The sequence below is a fragment of the Pomacea canaliculata genome, linkage group LG13 (genome assembly GCF_003073045.1).
Source record: "Pomacea canaliculata isolate SZHN2017 linkage group LG13, ASM307304v1, whole genome shotgun sequence".
NCBI lineage: Eukaryota > Metazoa > Mollusca > Gastropoda > Architaenioglossa > Ampullariidae > Pomacea > Pomacea canaliculata.
Window position 1 is genome coordinate 1,424,336 of NC_037602.1, and position 24,743 is coordinate 1,449,078.

Here is a 24,743-nt window from a genome sequence, read left to right on the forward strand (position 1 = left end):
AAATAAATTCAAGACAAATAACTTTCTACAGTTACATAATGAATTCAAGTAAAGTCATCTATGTCTAAAAATAAATTAACAAGGACATTAACACATTAGGTATATATTGAAGATATACAACTAGTAGGTATTTAAGACCTATAATGAGTTTTATTTCAGAGATATAGTTAGTATTATTGAAGACATATAGTTGGTATATAAGAAGCAATTAAGATGCAACATCAATGGCAGTTTTTTTGGTATGCTTTTTTTCAAAAATGAAAAAACATTTAAATCTGTGGAAAATAGTACAGAAAGGGAAGCAAATGTTTCCCTCCCTTTATCTGTGAATAACAAAAGTTAAATTTTAACTAGAATGAATGAGGGTGGGTCAAAAAATGAATGACACCATAGACTCAGGACTGTGGGAAGTGAAAGTAGTGTCTTGAACAATTGATGAATTTTATTTTGAAATGTATGTAGCAAGGGTCTGGAGGTTTGTGATGCAATAAACTTCACACTCAGAAAAAAGTGGAGTGGTTACACAGCTCAGTGAAATGAAAAATGCTATAACTTACCTTCTGATTTTACTTCGTAAACCAGTCCTTTATCCACAGTCTTCTCCTGGTTTGTCTTAAACAGCACTCTCCGACTGAATACAATAAAATCAATCTAAAAAGACTGTCTTGATGCTAGTACATTTAATCACTCTTAGATTCTGGGAGAAAATGTACACTATCAAAACACTGTCTGTCAGTGTGAAACTTGCTGATAAACACATCAGCTGAAATGTAAATTAAAAAGGATACTACTTCATAATCTACTGTTATCAAAAGTTAATGTAAGGAGTACATTTGAACCCCACCAAACCAAAGATAAAAAAAAATCTTACTTCAGTCCATTTCTTCGGACTACACAAGAACCTTCCGGGCGGCGTTTATATTCACTTTGTATCTTTTCCTGTAATTCTGGATCATACATATGCCACTCATCTATTTTTGATTCTCTCCAAAACCATACACGAGGACCCAATCCTGAAATCAAACACATACCGCACATTTCTCCAGGAATACTAAGAATGAGACTAAGGAAAGTTCAGTCTGTTCCTGCAATGATTTTGTCACCAATATAGTGATGATGAGCTGTCTGGGTTCAGCTCTTGTCACAGTCATGTTTTTACCCAGGATGAAGCACTTAGTTGCAAGGCCAGCTGCTGGGTCATGATATAACCTTAGTTGCTGGTCTAGTGTAAACATCAATTTCCCCCACTACTTCCACCAAGGTGATGAAACATTATCAGGTATAGATATATAAATATTATATAGAATTGTTAATACAGATATTAGTATGTGTCTATATATATATTTGATATTATATAGGATGGTATGCAGATGATTGACCTTTGAATATCTCAACAGCCCTGAGAGGGTGACTGAAAGGATCTTTTTGTCTCTGGTTAACAATATAGGAGCAGGAGACCTGTTAACACCAAGTAATTACTTTTCACCTTCAGATGGGTCATGTCCTCCAACTGCTCCTTGGTCCTCCTCAGATAAGACATGTGAAGAATCTTCAGACTTTGTCATAGCATAGCAGATTTCACTACAACAGTCACATATACACACCATGTACAGGATCATAACCATCGCTTGGCCTGCCAAGTTATATCATGTAAAAGTCTGGCATCTTTATTAAATATCCATCGTGGAAAATGGTAAACAGGAGGAGTATCTCTTGAAAAAAAAACTTGTCAAACTGAAAAATAATCTCTTCCTCCTACTTTCCTGCTTATGAACTATACTGCATATAATAACCATCTAAAACAAAAACAAACAAATATTTTCAAGAACATCAGATAATTATAAGATATTGCCCAAAAAATGAGTATTGTTAATGATGCTATTATTTATGTAATAATGGCAAAATAAAAATGTTCAAATTTCTTTTAAAATTGACTTCATCCAAATGCTGTTGTCCTTATTTTCACTTCATAAAGTTAGGCACATTGTTCTCTATGCCAAATACCAAACAGAAATACTTCTCGGTTTATATTTGACATTATCATAGAAATACTAAATAAGTTCACTAATACCTGACTTGAAGCACAGAATTTTTATCTGATGTAAATCTGTATTTGCCAATGTATCCATTACTCCAACGTACCTGAAACCAAATAAGAGACAAATATGGATATTCAGCCCTTCTGATCATCTCAATCTGTTGCAGCATCCATGTATATTAACAGATTGAGGTTCAACCTCTCTTTTTTTTCTGTTTGATGGTATTTGACATCAGGGAATGATCCCCAGCTTGCCTCAATTGAACACAAATCATTCTTCTGTCAGAATACCTCAATATTCAGCTATCTACTGTGTACTACAATTGAAGTGACTTGGAACACTTTTCATCCTAAATATCTCTTTGTTGTACAAAACACATCTTCAAATAATGTTTAACTTACTTTGATTTTGCCATCTTTGCGCTTACGAATGACGACACCTTTTCCATCGCCAACATCCTCTCCTGATTTCCATCCTTTGCCTGAAAAGTTTTCAATCAATACTACATCCTCTGTTGTCTGTGTACTTCTTGGAATGTCAGTTACATTATGTTAAGGCAAATCAGCATGACTGTATAAGCTACAATTCTTGTGATATACTAATATATTCTTAATATGCAAATATATACTAGTGATCCACTAATATATTTGTATTGGCATGCATCTGTGTGTGTACCTGTGGGGATAATGGCTAGAGTAAGCAAGTAAAGTTACATCATGTGTATGAATTCCTGTATCTTTTCCATGCAATTATAACATGACTTTAGTAAACCAAAAAACAAAAAAAAACCATACAAAATTATTTTAATGTGGGCACATAGTGCAATCTTGTATTTGCATGCATGCACATGATTCCTATGAATATTTGAACTGTATCCATAATGAAACTAAAATGTCACTGTTAATGTTATCCTCTTTGAATATAAGTTTTTTTTATTTTTTCTTAATTTTAGTTACACAAATTACAGCGTCTACCACAGATGCAAAAATCAGTACCTTTACTCTCTCTTTCCCAGTGTATCTTTTGATACTGTTTTACCTTTTTCAACTTGAACTCCAACTTCAATCAGTTCAGAATCAGCAAGGATCCGAGGACGATGACTGGCTTGCATAACATCAAACTGACCTCCATCACCATAGCGATAGGCATTGTGAGTCCCATGGTCCCACAGTACATAGATCCAGTCTGTTCAACCAAATTTTAGAAAATCATTGTATATGGGTTGTTTCAAAGCCAAATGTTTAAAAAATCTTTTTAATGACACAACAGTCAAAGGTTAGTCAGCATTCAACATAAAATATCAATATGCATTAGATATGCAATAAAACACATAAGTACAAACATATTTATACATGTCAATATTCATGCACTTTTCATCAAAGTGACAGACATGACAAAATCTTACTGTCTTTTTGACGGTGCTGAATGACAGTGCCTGGCTGATCCTTATCTTGGTTGCCCCACTTCCAATCTTGACCACGCACAACTCGTGTGCCCAGTGGCAAAAGCACTCCACTTTTAACACGTTCTGCAAAATGTATGGAGGTCTTCACATATTAGCACTATCATCAATCATGCCTTGTTCTTACTCTGTTTCAAAAGGTCTGCTTTCTCCCGCATCCCTACTTCTTCTGCTGCTCACTCATTAAACTAAGAAAGCTAAAAAAAATTTCAACATCAATGCATGTTTTTTAAATGTTTTTTTGAAACATTTAATTATTAAGTTTTTAAACAACAACAAAATGAGTATCTCAATTCAGGATTAAGTGCAATTTGTCATGGTTGTGCTGTTCCTCATCTTTATTCTTGTCACAAATGTCTGCTCCCTGTTATATAGTCCGTTAGCTATCTACTTTATTTCCACACATGTATAGTCTAAAATGATTTACCAATGCTGATTTGTGGCAATGCAAAGAAGAGAAGTCTCTTTTCTAAGCATAAAAATGTAATATTATTTCTGTAGGGTATCACACAATGATGTGATGCAACATTTATTAATAATAATGTAGACAGCTTATGAAGTGCTGTTCTTTTTTATCTTTGCAGTGCACTTTTCTTCCCCTCTGCATCAGGTATAATTTTTTGACAAAATTTTAGAACATTCTGTGGGCAGGTCCCATTGGGGACTTAATGTAAAGTGCGTGCACTTTCTGCCAGTTCTTTTTCAGCAGTGAAACCAAAAAAACTGATTGCAAGGGGATGTTATAAAATAACTGTTCTGTCATTATGTTGATGTGGCCAAAACAAGTGGATAAGTACAAAACCTTTTTCATATGGCACTTGATTAAGGAACAAACATTATCTACCCTGCCCACAGCTGTATCATTGTGACCAATTGGGCTTGAAAACTTGCAAGCTAGGAGTAAAGTGAAGCTTTATGGTGCCAACAAAGCCCTTGTCTTTCTGAGGGTCAAAGTTCTTGAGAGAAATCTGCAGTGTTACATATTCCATAAATTTCTTTCAAGACAGTTTCAATGGATTCACAAAGGGCATCTCAGCTCCTTAATGACTCATGGGACATTCTGGAGTCATGTGTTTGTATTTGGACTTGCTTGCCCCAGAAATCTCACCAGAGTAGCTAAGATTTTACTGTATAGTTTTGTCTTTATGACATTGTGCTGACGATTATTAATGATAAATAAGTCTGCTTGCAATGATCTATTCAATGAATGAAATGGTGAGTAATAAAGTTTCCTTTCCTGAATGTTCTTTCATACAGCCTCTCACAAAACTTCCTCCCCTCGTCCACTGGCACTAGGGGAATATTACAGTGTAGGTTTATCAACGATCTGACTGGCAGTTTGTAAGGCAGTTTGACAAAACATATCTTCATAGTATTCTTATGGTAATATATTTTTACTGTATTTATCATATGAACATATTGCATATGAGCATATATATATACAGACCTCACATGCTATAAAACAACAACCTACCTGTGTCCTCAAACACACCATTAAAGTCATCAGCATCAACCTGCTCATTATCGGGTTCGCTCTGCTTTCTGCAGACTTCCTCCACAATATAATCCTGGCATGATAATGTAAAGAACACATCATAAGTTCTTAATCCACAAATTTAACAGTTCCAAGACATACCAGGAATAGGTCAGAAATATGAACATTTTCATGTAAATTCTCTTTCTTTGAGACCTACCAGATGACAAGACTATAGGAGATAATAGGTTACAATTCATTTTTAAACAGTGGGACATAGCCTCTTGTATAGTGCCTTCTTCAGTCTCTCTAGAATTACCCTTGTCAGGACTTTGTTGGGGATGGATAGCAGCATGATCGCCTGCCAACTGTTGCACTGGGAGAGGTCTTCTTTTTTTTTGGTAACTTGACCAGGTGGCCTAGTTTCCAGTCTGTTGGTACTAGCTCTTGTTCCAGATCTTGTGTAGGAGGGGCTGTAAAATTGTTGCTGTTGTTTCTGGGTCTGCCATTAGTGCTTCTGGGAGTGTACCATCGGGGCCTGCTGCTTTGCTACTTTTTATGCTTTTGATAGATTTGATGATTTCTGTCTTAGTGGGAGGGCTGGTCTTGACATGAAGTTGTTCAGTTGTTGGTAGTATGTCAGGTAAGGATGGTGGACAAGGTTGATTTCATCTGGCAGTCTTTGTCCTGCATCGCTTGTTATGGTCTTGCTGTCTTTGTCTTTAACCAGCTCATTTGGGTTAATGCTGCTGCCTGACAGAGTTTGTGTTATTTCGTATAGTCGCTTCGTGTTTACATGCATAGCTGCTCTCTGCTTCCTCTGTGAGTTCATGGGTGAAGCGTAATTTGTCCTCCCTGACAGACCTCTGCACTTGGCGGTTGGCTTTCCAATATTCAAGATCTTCCATCTCTTGCTGGTCTTGACACTGGTTGAGTTTCTGTTTCAGTCCCTCTCTTGATTCAATCTTTGCCCAGGTCTCTGGAGTCATCCATTCCTTGTGATTTCTTTCCCTCTTCTTTAGAACATCTATACTGGTTGTCTTCTAAATGCTCTTGAGTGTTAATGACCAGTGTTCTTCCTCTGATTCTTCTGTCAGTCCTGAAAGGACCCCATACTTATTCTTGACTTCACAGTAATAAATTTCCCTTGTTTCCTTGTTCTTGAAGTACTGAGTATTAAACTTTGACGTAATCCTTCACATATGCTCATCCAGCACATGCGGCCTGACCTGTCCAAGGACCCATGTGCTCAGTCACACAACTTTTACACTGAAGCATTTGCACTATGTCCTTGGTGGTTGTCATCCAAAGAGGTCTTTCCACCAAAGCCTGCAGGTATCAGAAATTGCATCTGTAAACAGATTTCAGGGAAGAAGAGTGTAAGGTCATCTTACAGTAACACAGTCCTGCAACACAGTAACATGGTCCTGTATCACAGTAGAAGTGGACAAGACCAGCACATGACCAGTCCAGGTCAAATTAATGACACTTTCGAGTACCAGTAAAATCTACTCAGCTAAGAACTCACAGACAGTCTGCAGCTTTGGAAAAAAAATGTGAGGCAGCTTGCTGTCCAGATGCAGAGTCAAAGGTGACAGAAAACAAAGCATCAAGACCCAGGTCTGAAAAGGAGTAAATGATAAGAGTCCGGTACAACTAAATACCACACTATAAGCCTATGGCGTGTGGTATGCAGGCAGCAGAAGAATGAGGTGACAGAAAAAAAAAAAAAAAAAAAAAAAAAGAGTATGAAGGTCAAGGTCGCAACTGAGTTCTGAACAACTGAAAAACCAATCTGGAAGATTCTGAAGAGATTCTAAAACCTGCAATGCAGCAGGTTATTCAAAGAAAATAAATCATTATATTTAAAGTCTGGATGCACATCTTCAAAAGGCAGGTCAAGAAAACGGATGAAATGGGCATAGATAACATTTTGAGAAATAAAGGTGCAATCGGAACGATCAGCTGCCAACTACACAAAACATGAGCTTGTGGGTATCTCCCTGGCAACGCACACCTACTGGTGACTGGTGCAGCACATAGCTCAAGAGCAGAGTAGCGAAGTGTGGCAGGACACCACTGTAACCAATAAGAAAAAAAATCCACTGTTTCTCTGGCTTTGATGTCGCCTTTAAAGCTGTCTGCTGTAGTTCAGCTGACCAGTTAAGTGCCCCGCATGCCATGCACATACTAGATCACTGTCAGAGAGACAACTTCTGATGGTTAAAGAGCAATTGAAATCTATTGTCTCTTAACGTCATGTCATCTGGTAATGCCAAAGAAGAAACTAATCTATGTTCTTAAATCCAACCATCTCAACAGTAAATGTATGTCCTATTTTATTCTCACATCCAAGTTCAAAGATACATATGCTTGTATATGCATGCTCATGTGTGCAAGCACACCATCATCCCCACATCACAGTATTTACAAAACTAAAGCACTTTACCTTTTCGGATATCTCAAGGTTGCCTGCCAATGCAGTAACAACTGTCAAAACCTGTTCTTTAGTTTGATACATGTCTGGATGCTTCCGCACCATCTTGTACACACAGCCAATAGTTTCCTGTCAAATGAAATAAGAATTTATGCAAAGGGTTATGAGAAAATAATGCAGAAATTAACAAAATAAATAAATAAACAGAATGTGATATAAGTAAAGATTTTCTTCCCATGGCTCTGGATACATGCATGCACACTGAGCGTATGTTCTTATAAACTGTATATGTGTGCATGTGTTGCAGTCTTCATATATGCTCTTTCACTTTTATAGCATACAGTAATTGTCATTGGGACCACAGTTCCAAGCATCTTTTAAAGTTTTATAAGTTCATCAGTTTGTAAAATGCACAATCGTTTTTCTAGCACTACTAGCACTAAATATCAAATATTTGACTAAACAGTGAGTACTTAAAAACCCTTATAAACAGTTGACAGTAACCCTATAAATAGTTAACACTAACCCTATAAATAGCTGACACAAACCCTATAAATAGTTGACACTAATCCTATAAATAGTTGACACTTACAAACCCTGTAAATAGTTAACACTAATCGTATAAATAGTTGACACTTACAAACCCTATAGTTAACATTAACTCCATAAATAGCTGACACAAACCCTATAAATAGTTAACACTTTCTAACCCTATAGTTAACACTTACAAACTCTGATGATGAAAGTCAATGACTGCTTAAAGTGCATGCTATGATGGTGTGGTTGTGGATGACACTTTGCTAATGATGACCCTTTATCTCAATCTCCCTCTTGTACTATCCCCCTTTATGATATATCTTTTATCTTCTCTCAAAGTATGGCCTGATCAGCAGAAAAAAGTTTTTATACCTGCGTTTTATAATATCTGCAAAGCTCGTGAATGTTTTCAGGGTCCACCACTTTTCCATTGCTTAGTCCTGCTAGGGACTCTAAAAATGGCTGCAACAATAGTTAGAGAGACATTAAAATTCCATGACTAAAACAGTGCTAACTACACAGAGCAACCAGTCAACTCCTTTACATATGTGGACCCCCTCCAAAGTAGCCTGAAGAACAGTCTAAGATTGTACCAGGTCACATGGTCAAACCAAACCGGATTGCTGCCCTTTATTTTGCCAGAGAGGGGTCCTGATGTCCCAAAATGCTGGCAATCATACTCAATACAAAGTCACTGGTTTTGTGTTCCATGTAGGAACTATTCAAAGTAGCCTGCTCAGGCACTTCTTCTCAAATGCATGGATTCTACTCTCTCTGTGTCAGCAATCAATGTTCATGTCTCACATCCATACAGTAGGTTGAGAACTGCAAGGGACTTGTAAAGTCTGTACTTGGTAGCAAACCCGATGGTGTTACTGCACCATCCAGATTAATGTTCTGCTGTCATTGTTACAATGCTGATGTGGATGTCTGAGTGCAGTAACCATCTTTGGAAAGGGTGGAACCTAAGTGTTTAAAGGTGTTCACCTTCTCAAGCACTACTCCAGTCATGAAGTGTTGATCACCATTCTATGTGTTTGGATTGTCTGTCAGCCAGGCAGTTTGCTGTTGGCCATCAGAGAGGTGTTGCCTGCAAACCATAGGTTGCATATAGGCCTCCAAACAATGGCAGTGGGTGTGATAGTGTTTCTCACATTCTCTAATAAGATGTCAACAGTACAGGCGAAAGAGAGCACTCTTGATGGACACCCATTGTCTGAAAGAAGTCTACTAGTTGCTTGTTGAGTAGTACCACACTCACTGAGCTTTAGTAAAACAATTTGATGACTTAAATAAAGCCCTTTTGCCCTCTCAGATTCTCTGGCACAGAACAGTTAGGGCCTTTGTTGTTTTTTCCAACTCTGCTTGAGCAGCTCAGCTGAGATATCGTCAATATAGTCAGGATATAGTCAGGTGATTTCCCTCTCTTCAGACTGCATACAGCTCGACTGATCTCTTCCCATAGGTTTGGTAGGTCCACAGGCTCACTGGTTAGTCTCCCTGCTTTGAAAGACATCGTATCTGTCTTTAACTGGAAGTTGTACAAGTACCTGGAATATTCAGTTCATTGGTTAATACAGCCGGTCTTACCTTGAGAAGATGATCATTGTTGTCTTCAATGACTGATATCTTATGTTGAGCTGGTAGGCATTTTAGCTGTCAACTTGTGTCATTCCCTCCTCTACTGGCACTGCTCCAGTTCTCCCCAGCTGCCTTCCTTTTCCTGCCTTCACAGTGTACTGCTCTGAGTGTTGCTTTTCCTCTCTTTCTTCAAGACCCTCCTTGGGTCAAAGAGATTTAGGATAATGTTTGTGCCTTAAGATCATTTCTTCTTCCTCTGCCTCCCAAGAACTTATTTGGCTATTGAAAGTAGTGCTTTAATGTTCTCAGAGAAGATGTATAGACTGCAGTCTATCATGTTCAGTGCAGCAAACTGGACCTTGACAATTTATGTAATGTTTGGGTTTTCTAGCTTATCCAAGCCAAGAGCAAATTAACTCTTCCCTTATGGACAAAAAGCAAACAATTCATTGCTTAGAATAAGAGTGCTTGCATGAAGTACGATGTGTTCCAAGGTTAACACCTATTAATCAACCATCAGTGACACACCATTTTAAAAATCATTTTTCTAACATTTAAGCAATATGATTTGTAATAAATATAGTTTTTGTTTTCAGAGAGCTTGCCATGAAAGTTGCTCATGAGATATAAATTAAAAAACTTATGTACACAATATATATATGTACACAGTTCTAAAAAAAATGAAATATTTTATTAGTATATACATTAAACTTTAACTATTATGTCTTCATTTTTTGGCTGTGGAACTACAAATCCATGTCAAACCAAGAAACTGGCAACTCTCTCAAAACATGGCTCTTGATCAACTGACTCATTGCCTACTTTCAAATAAAACAAAATACCTGCTTGGTTGACTAGTTAAGCAAAAGGAAGTAATTCATAGAACAATTCCTAAAGGTACCAACAGTTTCCTCCCCTATTTGTTAATTTACACACAGCTTGATGCATCTACATTGTGCAAAACAGGCGCTGGCTGAGAAGTTACCTCTGAGGATGAACTGAACAGTAAGAGATGAGTTAAGGGGCTGGCTGAGCAGCACTTCAACTTCAGTTTTGTTTAGACAAGGTTAAGGTCACTGCCTGTCCGTGCATGCATATAACCTTGCTTTAACCTTGTTGACGTTGGACTTAAAAGGCCTTGGCATCATAAAGAAGTCACTTTAATTAAGATAACACTTTATTTATCCCCAAATCTTTTCCAGATGATTGTAGATTTGTGTGCATGCAATGTTGTGGATTATTAGTGGATTAATATGCATTAATTCTAAAATAAAAGAAAGAAAAATGTCATATCAACAAAATTTAATCAACCATTGCTTTATGCAAACCAACACATATGCTGTTTAATTCAAGATTATTTTGAGAAATAAAACGTACCCTGTCTGGATTAGAACCAACTGGCACCCAGAAGATAGGAGAAGGTGTGGTCTTATGTTTCTTGGAAACAAACTCTGTCACAAGCTGAACAAGAGCAAACTTGACCTACAAGCAAAAAGAAAAATTCTACTTATATTACCAGTTCATGTTGTTAATGTGTTAAAGCAGTTTAATGCAGTTCGTGTGCCAAAACAAAGCCTACAATTTCACAGATAAGTGTTGATTTTGACAGATATACTGTTTTATATGCTCATGTGATATTTTACCCTGAGAGACCACAAGAAAGACTGGAATCATAAAGATGCTTTATAATATTAAACAACTTCAAAGTAACTAATATGTAATAATTTCCCCTATAACCAACCATATTTCCTGTATCATTAGAACATCGCTAAACTCTAAACACTGTGTCTTCCGTGTGTTTCATGTGATGCTGACTCATCGTGCAGTATTGTCTGACTGACCTCGTTGATGTTAGTCTGTAGGTCTTTGCCATGTTCCGTGGCTTCATCTGTGGGTCGCCCATCTGTAACCATGATGATGCGAGGCCTGACACGGTGACAGCCAGCAATATTCACAAGTCCACCTAGAAACAAAATGTGATATGGAAACTTCTTTTGAGGAGACTGGATGGAGCTTCAGTGATCAAAAACTGAAAGGATATTAAAAATAATGTGAAGGTACTTCAACATGCTTCAGTATTTAAGCTACCAGATTCTCAAATGACCTACACTATCTAACTCATGCAATAGCCAGAAAGGAGAATATAAAAAAGAAATACAAAGGATGCAGACTGGGGATTCATCAAAAACATCTGGTGAATTACCTCTGCCTTCAATGGCTCCTAGACAGACCATAAGAGCTTGGAAAAGGGGAGTCTTTCCTCCTGTTTCCATAGCAGAATGAGGTGAAATTTCATCTGAAATATATTACACTATTCATCAACAATATACACAATGAAAACTGAACACACCAAGAACTATTCTTAAATTTAACTTACTCATGTTGAAGGAGCTCTCACACCTACCTGGAGGCAAGATGTTAATTATTAGTATAACAGTAATTTGTCAAAAAGTAATGACCTAGAATTACATGCTCCTAATAATTAGTACATTATCTAAGCAATTTGTCATAAATGTAATGACCTAGTATTTACATGCTGCTAATTAAGTGCTCACAATTTAGTCCTTCCAGTTCACTAAATTTGTCTCAGCTCTAAGTAAAAATTTGAAGAACTTAACTCTCCTGCTGATGTTCCTCACCTATAGTCTCTCTCACACGTGAGTAGTCATTAGTCAAATGCTGTCTGACCCAAGCTCGACCCTTCCCAATCTGCACCACTGCCAGATTTTCCTCCAGATTCATAGAGTCGACCATTTCTTCTATCCCTGTTATTATTAAAAACCATCAATAATTGTCAGAGTTTGCATTCTCACTAAGACCATGAGAATATGTAGCAAGCAAAAAGAGTTTAAATCCCTTCATAATTATTATAGCAATAATAATTAGAAAGACAAAAATAGTACATGTTGCCTTTCTCAGAAGTCTTTATTCCATCCATCCAACCAGTAAATAATTGAGAATACGAAAATACTTTTAAAGACTTTCCATGGAACTTTCAAAGAATGTGTGTTATCAAAGCAAAATGTGCTATTAGACTGGCTACAAAAACAGCTCCCACAAAAAGAAAAATACTTGCCATCAACAAAGGTGTGTGCAATGGCTTTTAGAGCATCCAGATGTTGATCAGCAACACTGTCTGATGTGTCCAGCACAAGGATTGTATCCAGGGCCCGAGCCTTAGGCGCTGGATGATCTTCTGCAGTAATCCATAGAGTACATTAACTTGATTTTTCCTTCCTTTTTCATTTTTACTACTTCTTTGTAATAAAACATATTTGTTAGCTGGTGCTGTACCCATCTGTAAGCATGCTGTCATTACCCCACTTCTAAAGAAACCCAGCCTTGACCCTAATAACTTCAAAGACTTTCATCCTGTTTCTAATCTCCCTTTTCTGCTTAAAGTATTTGACAGGGTGCTGGTCCAGCTCCTGAACCATCTCTCCAGCCACAGTGTACTGGAAGCATCTCACTCGGCCTATTATGAGAATGATTTGACTAAGATGGCCTTGTTGTGAGTGGTGAATGACTTACTATCTGCCTGTGACAAAGATCATATCTCCTTACTGCCAATGCTGGATTTATCAGCTGCATTTGATACACTCCACCATGACCTTCTTCTCCAGTTCCTTAAAATTACTTGTACTCTCTCTGTACATCCTACAGGGTTGGCTGCCTTGCCATGATATAGACTTAGTTGCTGACTTGGCATAAAATAGCAATTCCCCCCACCCTCTCTGTGCATCCAACCACTTGGTTCCACCATCCGCCACTTAAGTCTGCAGTATTATAGGTATGCTGATAATACATTGCTAGTGTCTGACCTTGCTTCCCAGCTCCAGCAGGTCTGCACTACTACACAGCACACAACAGACTGAAAGCCGGATGTCCATCAACAACTTGAAAATGAATGATGACAAAACTGAACTTTCCTATATTTTAAATAAAATGAAATCTGTGCCATCTTTTTATACCTTTACGTTCTGTTGGGTTAACCATTCTGTCTAGTAGTTATCTTTGAAGCACTGAAGCATCACTATCTCTTGAACCTCACATCAATGCAGTAAGTCCATCTTCCCTGAGCTTCACACAATCACATCAATGCAGTAAGTCCATCTTCCCTGAGCTTCACACAATCAGTCACATCCAACATTTCCTGTGGCTTTCTGACACCAAATGCACATGTCTTCATTTTGTGTTGTCCTAGCTGGATTACTTCACATTACTATTCATCAATGTCCATAACCGCCTGCTGGACAAACTTCAAAACGCTCAGAAAAATGCTGCTCATCATCTAAAGTAGACCATGCTTCACCCGTTCTTCATGAGCTTCATTGGATATCAGCTCAAGCTCACACTGATTACAAAATCACCACACTGTACTTTCTTTGTCTTTATAGCCTTGCCCTAGCATACCTGTCTGACCTACAGATGCCATACCACTTTGTTAGTTTATGCTACCATCCTTTCTGTGTTATACATCACATGGGAGAAATTCAACAGATGATCCTTTTCCTTCTCAGGCCCCAGTCTTAGGAATTTTTCTTCAAACCATGTTTGATGCATTCAAATCTAATCTCAAAACCTATCTCTTTAGGAAATATCTTGCATAATCAAGAGTGCTGTTCCACCCACTCTTGATTTGTCATTCATACACTTAGTTAAGTTTATATTTATTATATGGTTGACTTTCAGTTCATTACTAGTCTTTCGAATGAAGCACACTGAACTCACTAGGATATGTGGGGAAACACTTTACAAATTCAATTATCATCATCATCATGTAATGGTGTGAACTGTCAATAATAATGTGCATCAAAAGACGTGTATTGATGTGCGTGCATGCGCACGCGCACGCGCACGCACAATGATCTTCCAGAGATTGAAAATGTCAACTCACCGTCAGCTAGAGCATGGATAACTTGATCCATCATGCGCACAATTTCTGGATCTTTGGATTGGGATGCTCTGCTCTTCACATTTACCCAGTTCAGCAGCTGTTCTGCCTGAATCACTAAATTAAGACAAACTCTGTCATAAGGATGATCTTACAAAAAGAAAAAAGTTTTCCTGCATTCTGTGGCCAAACATTTTTCTAAAGAATATGAAGAGCAATATGTAGACTACAAGCTCCCAAATCTGATATGGATTCTTTGATGGCTCCTTCCCCCACTACTTTACTGAAATCTTGTGTCCACACTTCTGCCTGAAACCTCTGCTACTCATCACAACTCCTGCATTCTATCCCTCCCTCCCACAACGACAGTCCCATACGAAGACCACATACGAATGGACGTTCTCCCTCTGTGCTGCTAAACAGTGGAACTTTCTTTCACATCACATTTGCCACTCGGATTAAAGGCTACATTCAAACACTTTGAAAACATATCTGTTCATAGAGTACTATCTCTGAATTATAATTCTTAACTCCCTGGCAATACTGTCTGTCATGTTAACCATCATGTAACGACTTCATCTTACACTGTTTATAGTATCTACATCCCTTCATACCTTCATCCATTGCTTTACGTTCTACTCTTGCACCTCATCTTTATGTTGTTCAGTGTGCCTATACGCATCTTGACATCCACTGGCTGTAATCTAGTGTTCATTTATCATTAAATTACTGGTCTGTGCAGAGTGCAATCTATCTTGGTCATGATGCTTCAAATTATTATTATTATGATGTAAGCATAGCAGATATGTACATGCACACACATACATGCTAATGTATATGTGATCATCTTCACATGAAAACCCATATCCCATGATCATTCTTTCATGATTTATGGATAACTTATGACTGTAACAGAAATTCTCATTTACAAAGCTACAGGAATGCAGAATGAAACTAGATTTGAAAGTTATTTTCCCCAAATATTTTTACGTTTCAGGGAATTAAATATTCAAGTTATGTGTTAGAGCATTGCTTATTTATCAAACAGCTTGAGCCTCTTGCTGTTTATAAAACCATTTTCTTGCTGCTGCTGGAAGATTCAGCGACAAAATTCTGACTACTACTAAATATAGCAAATATTTAACACAATACACCAAGTGCATTAAGTATGTTATGCAGAATTGTGTGGAACAACCAGAAATGCACTTCTTCTCCTTTTTGTCATTCAACACCAACTACAGAGTTCTTCTCTGTATTGTCCCAAGATCATTCATTAGTCCTGTGGTTCCTAGGAACCCACAACTTGAAATTCTGACAAAGTAACCGTAAGTAACCACCTAGCTGTTCTTTTGATTTTTTAGGCGATGGTGCCTCTTCCTTTTCTTCTTCACTTGAATCACTGAGAAAGAAAAAAAGATCGTCACAAAGAATAATCATACAAATATCTTACTTGCTATCTACAGTAATTTAATATGTTTTGTTCACATTAGTCATAACTGATTTTTTTTTTAAAAAGACCAAATGCTAAAGGATGCACGATATTATCATTAACTGACTGCTTCCTTTAAGAGTTTAATTTTTAACCGTAATTTCCCCGCTAGAAATAACACCACAGTATATACATTTTGGAAGCTACAAACTGCAGCTAAACTTTCTCTCTTCTTGTCACAGCAGCACTGTGTCTATTCAGTTAATGCTCCCACTACCCAACCTCTTTCTTTTATGCATTATATAATATGTACTATAAATCTGCCTGTCCAGCTGAATAATTAATAATCTGCACATGCAGATTTACAATAAACATATTCACATGCAAAATAATTATTCTCTCCTTACTCTGGGGGTGGTGGTGGCTTCTCAGGTGACGTTTCCCTTGCAGGTTCAGTGTTTGTACTACAAAAAGATGCAAAATTTCTCAAACCATTTTACAGAGTGCTTATGGAAGTTTTGATATAAAAGAGATAGTCAAAGCAGTTAAGGTTTGATATTCATATTCAAGCAACCAGCCCTGTAAACAGATACCACATGCTGAGAAAAAACGGTGTGCCTGAGATGAAAGCTAAACACATGACAGCCAACCTTCACTGCAACCTTCACTGTATTGCTGACAGGTACTAACAATAGCAACACCGGACCACCTACACCTTCTGAGGACATAATTTACTACAACGTATAAAAATGGCAGATTCTGGCAAAGACTTTGATGTCACTAATGCTGACATTATTTTTTCCATCAACATCATTTCATAGGATACCCTATGATATATATATATAGAGAGAGAAAGGAGGTAGGAAATACACTATGATAGAAAGAAGAGAGGAAGAGATATAAATCCGTGATCACAACAAAACAAGAGTGAGCTGTCAACCCACCCAGTTATCCAGGGCACATCAAAGTACAACAAATGTAAGGACAACTGTTTCATTGCTTTGCTATACTGATGTCATGCATGTCAATCTCTGAACTGAACAGCTTGAATAAAGTGGTAGATCCAAAGCTGACAATAAAATTACAACTGGAAGACTTCACAATAGAAATCAATCTAGGCAACAGGATGTACCCTTGCTAGTTTAGTAATAACAACTTTTAATACAGCACACTAAATTTGCATATAAAATATTTTAAACTTCGTCATGTTCAATAAACATTAATTTTGAAAATGAAAAATTTTAGGAAACACATGATTAACCAGTGAAGCACAGTAGGCATGTGCACAAATACATAATTTTCTTCTCTCTTTTCGCATTTTGTTATACAAGATAATATGTATTATTACCTTTTATATTCAACAGACATATCTTCAGATTGTTTTTCAACCTGCTGAAGGTGGAGTGACTTCAAGGTCTGATCTTGGAGATTATAATCAGAAAGCCACTTTTTACTACAACAGATCAACAAACAATACTGTTCCATCAATATGAGGCTCATAACAACACCTGGCAATTTTTCTTTTAAGATATTTCAAAAGCAAGTACTTTAGTGAGATAGGGCAAATATGAATCTTTTTAGCTTGTTTCTCTTTGTCATAGCTTATAAACAACAGAAATGTTTGAAATATGGCATATATAAGTAGAAGACAATACTTTAGCCAATTTTGAGTCTAACAGTTCTTTTCCGAGTACAATTCATTGTGATTTTGTTTTAAAAAAAATAAAATATACGTAAATTTGGACTGGAAAACTAAATAAATTAAAATTAATATCACATTAATATTTAAATATAATATTGGCATAAATGTTAAATTTTGTTTAAATGCAGTTTGATGATAATCTTATCAATAAAGTGTGGCAGAGTTTACGTGTGTGTGATTTGACCCTTTTTAGGTTGTTATAGAGGTAGCTTCAAAGGAAGAAAATCTATTATGCAGAGCAAATTTAGACTACAATGTAATTTGGTTGGGTAAATATATCATTTGAAAGAGATAACAAGAAAGTCACACAGTGGTGGGACTACTGCAACTTTAATCTCTTCAAATAATGGCTGCTAGCATCTTCCTTACCATACCCCATTGCTGTTTGATCAGGTTTACAAATAAACTGAAAATCCTGAAAAATCTAAAAACAAGACGTATCGCTGTTTAAGCCCTAGGGCTTAAAGCTGGGTAAAAAGAAGTCACAGCTTATTGCCCAAAATTTACAGTAATAAATACAACATGTAATTGCGTATATGACAAGGCATTTTAAGTGATTTGACTGCAGCAACATTTTGCAAAATGGCACAAGAAATGTTAATATTCTAGAAAAAAATGCTTACTCTGTATCTTCTTTGGTAAAATGTGAGTAAAGTGGTGAATTCAGATCAGGTCTTGACATGCTTGTAGCTGAATATGCATGAAAAACGGGGTGCTTTTTGTTCAAATTGTCTTGGTGCTGTCTGGGTTTGCTTGAAATTCCATCCATTGCTTGTTGGTGTTCTTCAAAATGAGAAGTGTTTACATGAGATCTTTTAGGTTCACTTTCTATACTTTCTGGTTTTCCGCTGTCGATATGTACTAGTCTTTGTTCATATTGTGTCTCCTGTTTGAAATGCAATAAATATTCAGACATTTCTTTCTTTGCAAATTCCTTGATCTGTGTGACTACAGACTGCTCAAGTGAGGCCTTGATCTTCTCAAGCATTTCTTCTAGCTTTTGCTCTATTCTCAGCAAGGATCTTTCTTCTGAGTATACTCCTGAAAATGTAAAAATAACTTTTGCACAAATCAGAATATCTGGTATTAAAGTGCTTTAAAGCAGATACTGTTTTTAATGCTGAAAATAACACCTAAAACAAATGAAAAAGATATTAAATTTTTTAATAAAATTATTTTAAAATACATAGAGCCATAGGGAATCAAAAAATATACAGCCAGATATGCTATTTTTAGATATATGTGTCTGACTGAGTAAACTGAAGCCAGTTAAAGGAAAAGGATCATTGCCTAGCAATCATAGGAGCATAGGTTCGTTTTTATCTAAGGCTTGGCATATAGAAAACTGAGCTTAAAGGACTAGAAGGGTGCACATTTTTTTCCAAAATTCTGTGCAAGATACTATTTCCCAAAATCTGGGCAGTTTTTTGTTTGTTTGGTTTTCTTTTTTTTTTTTGTTCTCAATATACAAGCCCACAAACACCACATTGCACAAAAAGTGGTCAAAATTGTGACACACTAATACATGGTCCCAGCTCTCCCACAAGCTGAGGTCTTGGCAACATAAAATATGTTCATTACAATCATGAAGTCTGTTACTGACCTCGTTATGTGCACTATGATGTTTGTAGGCGTTTATCTAAAAAAATAGAAGGGAAGGGGGGAAATTCCCCCAGATTTGGTGAAATAGCATCTTGCACTGGGTAACCCAAGACCCAATCAGAAAAAGAATTTTGCAAACCCACTTGCCACTAGCAAGCTTTGACCATTTGTATCACAGTCAACAACACCAACTACAGGGATACAACACCCTACATTACCACCATTAACAATTTGAAACAAATGCCTGCATCACCTGTTAAAAATTGTTGCACCCCACCTCCCCCCGTCTTCAACATGGCATTTATAAACTAAATAAACAAAATAAGAGTCTATTTAATTATGAATTTCTCAGAATTACACTAACGACCATTAAAATTTAACAATCTCTAAAAATTTCAGCAGTCTAAATGGCAACTTTATTTATACATTGTATACCACATCTTGCACCTTCCTCTAGAATAAATATTATCTGAAAGATGTATTTTAGGTCTGCCTTATTAATCTGCCCTTAACAAAGAAATTAGTTTATAACGAAGCAACAAAAGCTGTCGCTTCTTCCTGTGTATATTGGTTTCTTGTTCTATAGAAATCATATGTATCAAAAAAGGGACTGGTAATTTACAGATGTCTTGGTAATATTTATGCATGCTGTGCATCACTTGTTCTATATAGGTATACAGTTATCTCACCTTGATAAAATGAGACCGGATATGATTGCCATGCCAAGAAATCTTTATCAGTCAGCGTGTATTTAGACACATCCCACAATCTGTAATCTCTGGGCACCCATGATGGTAAAAACTTAAACAGAACGTCAATGATCCTTTCTCGACGTACCCGACACATTTGTCCTTCTAAGGTCTTTTTGCAGTCTTCCTCACTTTTATGCTCAAAAATGAATACAAGGGAACCAAGGTCAATGCCCAGCCACTTCATGGAAAAGTCCTTAAACAATGCCTCAGTCAAACTGAGCATTTTACTTAGATTTGCACCACCTAAAATAATGTCTTTGACTTCCTTTAGAAGATTTGGCATCATGTCTTCTTTTAGTGTCAGTTTGAATGCTGTCAAAGCTTTGCGAAGAATTTCCTCTCCATTCCAGTTTAATCTCATAAGACATTTATGCACAGTGTCTGGAAATAGAAAAAAAAGAGAAAAGAACTAATTTTCCACTAATTTTTTCTTCAATACTTGAACAATTTAGATTTAACAAAAAGAAATGCATGTTCCTTTTTAAATATGTAATTGTGAATTTTGCATATTCTTCTCAAATGTACATCTTGCCTGTCAGCTTCAATCAGAATTGCATTCATCAAATTTTAGTTGTTGAAACATGAGGAGTATATTTGCTCTTCTTTAGGACAGTGTTAAATCACAGTTTTACACTATCTAGAGACTTGGCTGCCGCAGGTGCTCACTAAAATTATCCTAAGCATATCTGATCAGTTCTAATAATCCACAAGCATCCCTAGCAGTGTACTACATCATGTTGATACATCATTCACAACATTGCCAGCAGTCTACACCAAACAGAGCGACAGTTTGGGTTATTCGGACTTTGAAAGTCTGCATTTCTCATGCTAAAGTAGCAGTTTTCCAGAACCACAAGAAATGCAGACCATCAGCGTCCGAATACAGAATTTCATGAACCATTGTTAGCACTAGGGTTGTTGTAAAGCATTGTCACTGCAAACGAGGGTTCTTCACTTTATGGAAGTAAAACATTAAAATGTGGTGGAAATGCAGTTTGATCTCCATCTTCAACTTGTTATAAAATCTCCAAAACTCAAATTGCTCACTTTTTTAAAATTAGAATGAAGAACTGCTAGCTGTTTAATGACACAGAAATAATATAGATATGAATGACTCTAGTACTTCCAAAAATGAACTAGCACCATCGGTTGCAAAAATATGCCATGGCTTTTTTGACAACCCAACAGATTCAAATTCTGTTATGATAAATGCTTCTGCATGGAACTCTCAGATTTGGACTGGCAAAGTTACTCAGCAAATATCATTTGTTATCATGATTATTTCTTTAAAACTAAATGTTTCTAGTTTTAAGAATTCTGGTTTCCAATCTCCATTATAACATAAAATGCCTAATTACCTACCCTGAACTTTATCCACTCTGAAGTCGTTTTTTATAAGCATATCCATTGCCTCATGATTAACAATGACTCTGAGCTGATTCAAGTTCTGTGTGATATACGTGTCTCCACTGCTGTCACGAATGATATGACCAATCGTCTGGGTACAGCGGGATGTACATCCATTGTGAATGACGCCAACTGAAACAGTGGTGCCTATAAGAGAGGAAACACTCAAAGCTCGTGTTATAAAATAAAAGAACATTGCTATAAATTGCAACAGAAAAGATCACATTAAAATTTTGACATGAAAATATAATTATGAAAATATAATTATGAAAATATAATTATGAAAATAATGTAATTCTGGAACTCACCTCATGTCATGTTACTATTTCAATATTCAGTCTATTTTTACGATCACTTTTTGTAAAAATAAATTATCATCTTCATAAACAAAATTTAAGTGAAGCAACTAAAATAGTATAAAAAAAAACAAAGGAAAATAGCATCCAAATGTAAGATGCCCACAAATAGTGGAGTTTGGTGGAAGATTGGTATTTTACACCGAGCCAGCAACTAAGGCTATATCATGGCAAGGCAGCCAGCCTAGTAAACATATGCAACATACAGAGAAAGAACAGCGTGCCCAAGACAAGAACTGAACCCAGGACAGCAAACCTTCATTGTAGCGGTGACAAGTGCTACCAGACCACCCAAGATGCTCACATGCTAGATACCTTGATAATCTGTGGTTATGTTTGGTAAATTTTCTGTATATCATATAACAAATTTCCAGTCACATATCTGACAATATGTGTCTAGTTAGCAAAATACTTTACATGCCCAAAAAATGACCTAACAATTCTATAAGAAATTTAGTATTCATAATAAATTTCTTGTCTTTTAAAATACTCTCATGATAACCATATCTACTTCCTACAAATACCAAGTTTATCAAGTTCAGTTATCACCCAAGAAAACTACAAATTTATTATGAGAATCATACTTAAAGCACTAATTTCTTACACTTTTTTTACAGCTTTAACAGGATATGAATTATGGTAGTGGCAAAATGAAGTGGAATTTGTATTTTTTTTTCTTCCAACAGCTGACATATGTACTGCTACAAATTATGTGTTCATCTTCATCTTGGAATAAGATAGCTGAGATGCTATGTCAAGCAGTATGCTCAGTGCTGTTGACTAAAAGCATAATGAAGACAGTGGAGCTTATTGTACTTCAAAAATGCAAGATCAGATCTTACTTTATTGGACTGGTACCAAAAAAGGCTGATTTACTTTATGATCGGTTTATCAGTTTCTCTGTGAGTTTAATGTTAAGATTATTTTCTCACAAGATAGTCAAGTCTGTTTTTGCAGGAATCTCAATTTTTTTAAAGCAAATTATTTCTTTTACCATCATCAGCATCAATTATTTATTTTACAATCACCAGCATCAATTATTTCTTTTACCATCATCAGCATCAGACTCTGCGCCATCAATCTCAGCAGATTCTACAACTGTTATTTCTTCAGCAACAGTCAGATTTTGTGTTGAGTGTATATGATACTGGATGGCTGGGCTTGCTTCCTTATTAGCCATCTAATCTGAAAGTTTGACAACAGAGAGACAAGAGACAAAAAAAGTGTAGTCACAACAGCCATCAACATGAAAACTCATTCCTATCAACTTTTAAACTTATTCTACTATTATTCTTCCTGTTTCAGAAACAGCAATGACATCAATGCATGCAGACATTTGCTGCAAAAACCCTGGACTAAATTTTTTACATTCTAGGCATGTTACGTGGTCAGAATATGGACGTTTTGCTACACCTTATATGCTGGGTCACCTGCACTAAACCATCAACAGTTCGCTGCTCCTACAGTAGCAGAATAATGGCTAACCTTTACCATCCCTTTTATCTTCATACTATCACCTCACTTGGGTGTATAGTGGGGCCCACTACTACCCCACTAGTTTTGCAGGCTGCAAACCATGGGTTATTTCAAATATTTCACAAAGTTAAAGACTGAACTGAATAATTGTGCACAAATACCACAGACGCTGAAGGCTGTATTAAGAAGGTAAAGATTTGCAGTACAGCTATAATTCAAAAATAGATTTGTGTTGTTTAGTTTTTTTTTTAATCACATGCTTACCTGGATTCATATTACTATTTTTTAAACAGCAAGTTGATCTATGCTGGCTCAAGCCAAGAATGTCTTCACAATATGCTGCAAAATAAAATGTCAATAGTATTTTAGACATACATAATCTCAAAATATTTTTAAATAGTATGTACACTTTACCTCATCCAGTAGTGTTTATTAAACAGATTTACTAAGTCATTTATATTTACATAACATGTTATGCTTAATCTTTCCATATTGTTATTGCTGAGTTACGTTTCTATTTGCCAAGGTGTTAAAAATTAATAAATAAGATAGTAACACATGGCTGGATTTTGAATGTTTCTGCATAGGGCCATTTCAACTCAGTGATCTAAATGAAATTTGGAATGATTTCCTAGCAGTTAATTAATGAACTAAACAGCACCAAGACTTTTATATCTGAGTTATTTGTTTTGTCTTGTGAACGGCACAAACTTTCATGTAACTTCCAGATATGACATAAGGTTGTAGAGGTTGCTAACACTGGACTAATAATATGAAATACCCTATGTCCCGATAGTGTAAAGTCCTTGTGCTGCTCTCCCTCTTCGTATCTGACTATATTTTAAAAAATAATGGCTAAGAAAAAATATGACGACTTGCATTTTAGAGGCCTAATGATTCAGAGTGAAGTGAATTACAAAATTCGTTTCGTTTCACGCACTATTAGGAAAGGGAAATCACTGGCAGTCCAAAGGTGGGAATAACAGATGTTGAAACACAGATTCTCCCATTGATAACGCTATAAGAAAAGGCATATCAGTTCTCATTCTACAACATTTTAGATTTCAAAGAATCGGTTACAAAAGAACTTACCAGAAAAACAGTTTTTCGGGTTTTTCCGGGTGGTTAAGATATTTAAGTAAATTATCTGCTCTTGGCTGATAGTGACACGCTATGACGGTCTCCATCTTCTCATGCCGAATCAACGCAAGATGAAAGCTTCCCTTTTTCGATTTGATTTAAAATGAAGAATTCACAAAAAAGCATGCATGGTTAACAACTATATATGTGGTAATTAAACCCTAGCAGCAGTCAATTGCTTTGATAAAACCATATTAGCAATGTATAAACAGTAAAATTAATTACTTTTTCTCGCTTGAAACCAACATCGGGAAGTAATCGAATAAGATATATATATATGCTTCCTTACCCACTTCCAGTTTAGAATTTTCTGAAAAATCATAAGCCAGAGCTGATAAGGATGGTGCTACAGCTTAATTGGCAATTTGTACTAAATATAAACTGTACCTGTTTTCGGATTTTTATATGTACTCGAAATTACAATTAACACATACGTACAAGCATATTTTGCTTCT

At 36.3% G+C, this 24,743-nt stretch overlaps 1 protein-coding gene across 6 annotated transcripts in view; it reads right to left on the reverse strand.

The window, feature by feature from the left end:
- The window catches only part of LOC112553757, a 26,718-nt gene extending 2,186 nt beyond the window's left edge, over positions 1-24,532 (reverse strand). Inside the window, exons 1-25 of one of the 6 annotated variants that reach the window (XM_025221183.1) lie at positions 24,514-24,532; positions 23,413-23,487; positions 22,723-22,857; positions 21,272-21,463; positions 19,847-20,290; positions 18,179-18,596; positions 17,202-17,306; positions 16,261-16,317; positions 15,762-15,823; positions 14,428-14,541; positions 12,607-12,726; positions 12,170-12,295; positions 11,734-11,826; positions 11,372-11,493; positions 10,908-11,012; positions 8,322-8,411; positions 7,425-7,541; positions 4,976-5,069; positions 3,445-3,567; positions 3,078-3,224; positions 2,441-2,520; positions 2,072-2,142; positions 1,487-1,581; positions 872-1,013; positions 558-631 (exon numbers count right to left, since the gene is read on the reverse strand). In XM_025221183.1, coding sequence (XP_025076968.1) covers positions 558-631; positions 872-1,013; positions 1,487-1,581; positions 2,072-2,142; positions 2,441-2,520; positions 3,078-3,224; positions 3,445-3,567; positions 4,976-5,069; positions 7,425-7,541; positions 8,322-8,411; positions 10,908-11,012; positions 11,372-11,493; positions 11,734-11,826; positions 12,170-12,295; positions 12,607-12,726; positions 14,428-14,541; positions 15,762-15,823; positions 16,261-16,317; positions 17,202-17,306; positions 18,179-18,596; positions 19,847-20,290; positions 21,272-21,463; positions 22,723-22,852 — 3,121 coding nt within the window. In that variant the 5' untranslated portion in view covers positions 22,853-22,857; positions 23,413-23,487; positions 24,514-24,532. Of the gene's footprint in view, positions 1-557; positions 632-871; positions 1,014-1,486; positions 1,582-2,071; positions 2,143-2,440; positions 2,521-3,077; positions 3,225-3,444; positions 3,568-4,975; positions 5,070-7,424; positions 7,542-8,321; positions 8,412-10,907; positions 11,013-11,371; positions 11,494-11,733; positions 11,827-12,169; positions 12,296-12,606; positions 12,727-14,427; positions 14,542-15,761; positions 15,824-16,260; positions 16,318-17,201; positions 17,307-18,178; positions 18,597-19,846; positions 20,291-21,271; positions 21,464-22,722; positions 22,858-23,412; positions 23,488-23,929; positions 24,109-24,240; positions 24,448-24,513 lie in introns of those variants that run through there. The other 5 variants (XM_025221182.1, XM_025221185.1, XM_025221180.1 and 2 more) reach the window with 5 other exon arrangements.
- Between the last annotated feature and the right edge of the window lie 211 nt (positions 24,533-24,743).